At 32.3% G+C, this 7620-nt stretch overlaps 1 protein-coding gene across 1 annotated transcript; it reads right to left on the bottom strand.

The window, feature by feature from the left end:
* Positions 1-5514: 5514 nt before the first annotated feature.
* LOTGIDRAFT_59062 (hypothetical protein) lies at positions 5515-7271 on the bottom strand (the record flags this gene model as incomplete). Its single annotated transcript, XM_009056712.1, has 2 exons — positions 5515-5696; positions 7202-7271. Coding segments are annotated over 2 exons (252 nt in total), but the record flags the coding sequence as incomplete, so codon positions are not given.
* Between the last annotated feature and the right edge of the window lie 349 nt (positions 7272-7620).

Raw genomic sequence — 7620 nt, 5'->3', positions numbered from 1 at the left:
CTGAAAGGTTAACCCCAAAAAAAAAATTAGCCTAGAGTTAACTTAAGTAGAGGGATATAAAGGGACTGAATACCTTTACTAGTTATATGATATCAGAAAGAATATTGAAGATAAAACTGTCTCTTTGTTGGTGACATGTGATATCTGATATCAATTTCATCTTATCAACTCATTCTTTAGTTAATTGATTGACGTTAGCCACATTTAGGAGTAGAGTATACTATAACATTATTTTCAACACAATTCACTTACATAAAGATTAGTAGTTACATGTTTTATAATTTGAACCAGGTTGACAAAATACAAAGTAACTAAAAGGGTTTGATAAACCTTTTAAATAGTATTGACAGTCTAAATATTAACAGTACAAATCTGTAGTTAAAACTGTTAGATAAGGTGAGAGAAGCTTTCTTTTTAGATTTTGGTCTACAGTTTTAATTTGAGTCAGACTGCCCCTTTAAGATCACTCCTCAGATTGTGGATGTAACATCTCCTGGATAAGTTTCAAGAACCACAGATGTCAGCTGGTAAATCAAAAGGGTGCAACTAAGTGAGATTAGTGTAAAAAGGTTCACTGGAAAAGGCTGGAAAACTTTTTTTTTCCTTTGATGGATTAAAAAAAAAACGAACTAAATTTCCACCATTTTTCCAAACCAAAATTTGACCAAATAAATTACACAAAAAAAACAATGAATCTCAAAAACCCCTTAAAAGTACACTAAGGTTATTCAAACTTTTCTTTTTTTAAACAGTAAGGTGTGAAATTTGATGCTAGTCAGAAAAATTCACCTGAGATTGTTGACAAAACTAATCATTCTAATCTCGACTAAATCAAATTTCCCACAATACAACAAAACTTCACAGACGGACACAAGATCAGCATGGTATTCTCATTCAATAGACTACAAACTGGCCATACTGTGACCTTGAATGACCTTCAAATACTGGTGTGTCTGCTGTCAAACGTCACTAGAATTGTAAATGTCTTGATAAAAGGACATCAAAAGACGATAGGATGAGAAATATGTGATAGGTAAACAAGAGTCCATGTTAAGAGTGTAGAGTGAAATTTTAAGAGTATTGGTAATTTTATTATATTGATATTTTAGACATTTCAAACAGCTATAAATCAGAATGTCAATAAATTTGGATATTTTTAAGTCCTGTTTTGGTACTAATGAAGCTCAGAAAGATCTTGAGTGCAATAATGAAAAATTTACTGACAGAAAAAAAGGCACCATTACTCTACTCTTTTGTTCAATATCCAAATGTCCAGGGATCTTTATCATTGACAGCAGTCTGTTGCACACATGGCCCTGGGTTACTGTCTTTTATACCTTAAGACCTCCCCCCCCCCCTCCTTCCTACCTTCCTTCCTTTTGAACTGGTACTTAAACAACTTTTATCCCCACTGGGATATTAAACAAAAATATAAACAGTCTATGTTTAAAGCAGCATGAACAAATTATTCTGTTAAAAGCCATTAAAAAACTATTTAAAATTGTAAAAAAATGTTAAAAATGCCAAAAATAAAATTATAATATACATAGTACAAGAACTATTCCACTTGTCATATTTTATTTTATCAGACAACTCTCGAATCATTGAAATAATAAAATATGATAGAAGTTGACAGAAAACATGAAAACTATAATCTCCAGTTTACATTTCTAATAAATTATTGTTCTTTCTCACAGTATTTTAATATTTCATCTCTCATAAATAGTCTTTGTTACAATTTCTTTTCTAAATGGTCTTCTCTACAAACTTTATATTTTCTTTAGACCCAAAATATCAATAACTTGACCAAAATTTTCTATTTTACTGTCTTTGGTGGTAATTCAAGCAAGGGCATGTTGACTTTCATAGAATACTTTATGATGATATCTATACTAAAAGACTGAGGTTGAAAACACTGGCTAAGGCATTTAGAGTTGTTCAGGTAATTCCAACTAACATGCCACACCTTACAACTTTGCAGCTCTGTTAAGCCAACTCACTATTTACTGAGATATCCTATCCTCAAATCCATGAGTGTCCAGAATTATCTGCGTTTGAAAAATTACGACTTGTCATTTTAATATACTTTGTGATATATAGAAAAGACATATATAGAAATGGCAAGTAAAATTCCTAGTTTGAATTATTTTTAGAGGAATTTTCGTACATTTCTAGTACTTCTGAAGACCATTTACATATATTCAAGCCTAAAATCAACCCCCTAAAATGGCGCCTTGTCCCTTTAACGTGCACAGCCTGTAGCACACGAGGCCTCGATTTATTCTCCTATTAGATGAAATCTGAATGTAAATTGTATTGTTGTACAACATAGGACCATATCTTTATATTCTAGACATGATTCAACTTTAAATCAACCACAATAATCTCACCTGTCAGGTTTTATATTTAATATTTCTACTTTAAATTCATTCACAACTTTCAACAGATAGTCTTACTACTAACTATGGAAGACATTCATTGCCAAATTACATGTCATTAAGCTCTATTCAGCCATATCATTTCTAAGATTTAATTTCATAAGTCTAGTTTGTCTACAATCAAGAATAAAGACAGGCAGATGTATATTTCAGTTTCACTTTGTGAAATAAATACCTTTAATACATTACAAATTTCATCCATTTTGTTCGATTCAAATACAAATACAAATTTGTCCAAACCAATGTAAGAATTCAAAAAAACTTCTAAAAAAATAACTCACATATATTCCCAGAGATTAAAAGTAGGCTCACCATTTTGGTCCATTTTCTGCTACCCTTATTTTCATTTTGTCTATGTGTTTGTTTATGCTGTATACATGTCAAACTCATGTTTCTGTCAACAACAGTGTAAAAATGTTAAAATATGGTAGAAAAATTTGATTGAAAAAACAGTCTGAAAATCTTTCCACAACAAAGCATGAGAAATTCTCAACACAAAAAAAATTGTTTATGAAAAAAGCTAAATTTTTAATATAACAAATATAACAAACGAGGTCTTTGATTTTAAATAAAACTGAAAAAGGTTTCGAGATTCAATTACATCTGAATTTCTAAAGTGCACAAATACTGAGGTACCTAGTGTGCCACCAAAATATTGAGAATCATGTATTTCTGAAGTTGAAAATACAAACATAACAAAAATTCTCAGAAAGAAAAAAACAAGTGAGAAAGTAGTTTAAAGAGTAAAACATGGAGTAGATGATGTTTGAGGAGACCCTAGAGACCAGATATCAAAATATCAACATGTTACCAGGGTAATATGAGAGGGTATTTGGGGGTAGGTTAATTGTAAATGGGGATATATGATCCTGTATCTTGAGACCATGGCTTGTATTTATATAAGATAACCAGAGACATATCAACTCAATGAAAATATCATGTCTAATAACCTGCTGGGGTGAATATTCATCTTGTATTCACTGAGAACAAAATGATAAAGTTGAGTTTTTATAACCTTAGTTTTTATCTCTCCAGTAGTTGTGTTATTTGACAAACTGAACTATTCTATAGATGTTAGTTAATAGTATATACCAGTAAAATCAAATGAATGGAGTTTTACATCCTACTCTTCTGCATCTAATTGGTCTTACGAAGACAATAGTTGACATATAAAATGCAATTTCAATATCTCTGAAGTAACAGTGAGGTTTTGAATGAATTCTGAAGGATGCTTGCTTTCCATAGTTGAAGGTGAAACACATTTCGGTGAGAGAGGTTAAAGTCCTCAATATATCAATTTTAACAGCAGAAATAACTTTTTAGCAGATCAGTCTAAATTACAAAATTGCACTTTACTACCATGTTCCAGATTATGTTTACTGTAGACTAACTCAAATTCATTTTTTATCCTGAAAAGTGATAAAGGTAATTAAAATGCTGTTCTTTTTAATGCAAGCCACATATCCCTTTTTAATTTAGAAAACATTCATAATATCAGATAATATCAGATACAGATAAGATCAGATATCTGCATACAAATAAGATCTCATCTAAGCTTACTTATTGAAATATAGTGAATTTCATATTTTTCACCTTTTCATATGTAAAATCTTTCACTTTAGATAGTAGGCAATAAAAGCTATGTGTGTCCTTAAATAATGTTCATTTCTCCCTATCCTAAGTCCCCACAGATATTACAGGACACAATGAAATGAATGAGTGTTATGTCCTACTTTTCTGCACCATGTGGGCTAATGAAGATGGGCCAAGCCATGTAGGGTGCAATGAGAGAAAATTTGCCAGGACAGTAGCATCAGCCTGCTCGTTTTCAATTTCCAACTATCAAGGGATCTTTAAAGTGCACAGTCTATAGCACATGGGGACTCGGTTTATTGTCCCATCCTAACACTCCTTCCATGTCAGCCCCTTACCCTCATCACTGACAGGAGGAAATCAGGTTGAAAAATCTGAAGGTATTATCTGGATGTATGTCAGGATTGAAACCTGGACCTTCAGGATGTGAGCAAGCATTTAACTCACTGAGCCACACTGGCTCCCAGGTATTAGAGGACAGCAGGTCATGTAACTCCAAGAGCGAATCAACTTCTTGGAAATACACTAAATTGCACTCAAAAACCTTAAAAATTAAAAAATTCCTGATTACTATTCTCATCATTCTATGATCTTTGTTTTCAAAATCAGGTGTATTTTATCTCCAATATTGAAGAGTCTACTTTTGTGTTTCTCTTTATGTAGTCTTATCTACCTATACCTTGAATTTTTTTTATATAATGTCATGTTTTGTATAAAAATTTATCTTAATGTTTATAGCAGTTGTGATAGTACAAGATTAAGTCTGAATAATCTGGGAAAATTAAGTATAAAACCACCATCTCAATGTTTTCTATTGGTAAAGGCCCTGTAAGATTTTTAATCAACTCAAAATTTTGATTAAGAATTTCTATCTTTAAGATAATACCAAACTTAATATATTACTATACATTTTACAAATTTTAATACTATACTTGAAATATAATCGTGTGTAAAATACAAAATTAGATTCTACTGAACAATATTTGAAAAAGAATTTCTTCAGATCACAGATGGTAAGTGTGGTATCTAAATTATATTATGGCATTGTCTGTAATTGAAACTTTTTCATTTCCTTTCTAACACAAGTTTAAAATGTTCTTCTGCGTTTTTAGAGTAAACATTTGAGAGAAATGATAATTATAAATCAAAACAGATATATTATCTATAAAATCTTATTTTCATTCATATATTTGCATTGCAAATCATTCATTCATCTGCAATCATTTTCAAATTCATTCATAGTTTTGTTGCCTTTCATTCATTCATTCATTCATTCATTCATTCATTCATTCATTCAATTGGAACTACTCCACTCCGAGGGACAGGCACGATATAGGTTTATCAACAAATCACGAGAAAAATTCACGAATATACAGCAGTAACGCATATACAGATATGATTTGAAACTGGTAACTATGGGTAACCAATGGCTGACGATTCTGCAACCTTGAAAGTTACACAAATCTGACATACCTTCAGATGGAAACTGGACAATATCAGAGATAGGACCAAACATCATGTTGAATCTAGCTCGAACTTTAAAATAATAGGTTAGATTCATATTAAGACGTTGAATGGTGGTCTCTGTGATATTGCCGATGATTGCCTGAGCTGCCCACTGTTGTTCTTCTAGTCCAACATCATTGGTATAGTAGATGATATAACCTGAAATAAAGACCAACAGTGGCATGTTTAGGCAGTAATTTTAGCCAGGCATAAAGATGAAAAATTTTTCTGCTTACACTTCCAACTTTCTACATTAGAAATTGTTCCACTATGACTCTCCACTATGACTGGTGCCCTCCAAAATCAGCAGAGGTAAGTCAAGACTCTCAGATACATAAGATAACCACTACTAACCTGTGATGCGTCCATCAATTTCTTCAGGTGGTTGCCAAGATATTATCAAACTTGCTGGTCCATCTTGCTTTATTTTCAGATTCTGTGGAACATTACCTTGAAATACCAACATGAAGTATATCAGGATAATGAAAACTAGATTGGATATTCTAAATATGCTGCTTAAATATGATTGTATCAGGAATGTGTCTTCAAAATCTTAAAAACTTGAATTTATTTATTACCTGAGGATCTTTTATAGTTGTTTCTTTAAAAATAACTTTGTCGATTAAATTACCCAGTAATTCGATTTTTTACTATCAAATGAAAGTAGAAAAAGTGCTAAAAGAAGATATAACCCTGTTGATTTGACTGGTCTTGATGGTCATGTCTGAATTAATTACATCCATTCAGACACAAAAATATTCTGTTTTTTTATGTTTCAAAGGATATGCTACAGCTCTGAATTTATGTGCAACAGCATAGAAGTTTACCTGGCTCAGAGCTGCTATCTGTACTTTCTGAAGATTCATTCCTGGAGGATTCTGAGGATTCACTGCTGCTACCAGCCTGTCCAGATTCCCACCTTGTTCCTGACTGTTCTCTGGAATGACCGGTTGACAATACTGAATCACTTCCTGACTTTCTTGAACCACTACCCAACTTTCCTGAACCACTTCCTGACTTTCCTGAACCACTTTCTGACTTTCCTGCCCCACTTCCTGACTTTCCTGAGCCACTTCCGGACTTTCCTGAACCACTTCCTGACTTTCCTGAACCAGCAACTTGAACACTTCCTTGACCCCCAGAATGACCTGTTGGCATTCCAGAGTCTGTTCCTGAACCGCTACCAGATGTTCCACTGGCCAGTGAGAACTTAAGGGTATACGAAATAGGACCAAGCATTAAGGTGGATCTTGCTTGTATATTGACATAATAGGTTGAATTCAAATTGAGATTATTGAGGGTTGTTTCTGTTCTATTTCCACTAATTTGTTGAGTTTCCCAGTTCACAACATCTGAGTCATAAACATCACCTTCAGCATAATAAATATCATAACCTAAAATATAAATCAATCAAATATTACTTTCTTTTATCTTAATTTATTTATTCAGCCAATGCTTTTTCAATGTAGAAGATCTTCTTCATCAACAGTGGTAGCCAAAGTCTTTCTGATATTCATCATTGCAAAAAATCCCAGATATATCTGCAAAGTAAACCTCTATAACCTACATCACTGATGAGGGAAACCATGTTTGAACATCAAAAGGCAAAAATCTAATGTAAGCTTTAGCCACAAAATGTGATATTTTGTTGATTAAAAACTAACCTATAATAGGTCCTTCTATTTCAGAAGGTGGTTGCCAACTTAGAATCAAACTAGATGGTCCACCTTGTTTAATCTCTAACTGCTGTCGTACAGTATCTGAAAGAGATAAAAAAAAAAAAAACATCAGCTATCGTATATCATCTGTTAAAAAACCTAGTCTTGATAGATTTGAGTTCATTTGATATACTTCCTCATGTGAAAAGTTCATTAGTTGCTACCAATATGCTGTTTTTGATTTCGGGTTATTGCTTTGTGGTTTGTATCTTTGGTTTCTTTATATGGACTGAACAAGAGAAGGCAAACTACTAGAAAATATCATCTATGAACATAACAAGGTAAATATTTATCTACCCTAATCAAATACCAAATCAATTAAAAGGAAAAGTTCATAAAAATTGAATAATAAAATATCAGCAAAA

Source organism: Lottia gigantea (genome assembly GCF_000327385.1).
Source record: "Lottia gigantea unplaced genomic scaffold LOTGIsca_29, whole genome shotgun sequence".
NCBI classification, from domain to species: Eukaryota; Metazoa; Mollusca; class Gastropoda; family Lottiidae; genus Lottia; species Lottia gigantea.
This window is presented reverse-complemented; position numbering and strand designations above follow the sequence as displayed.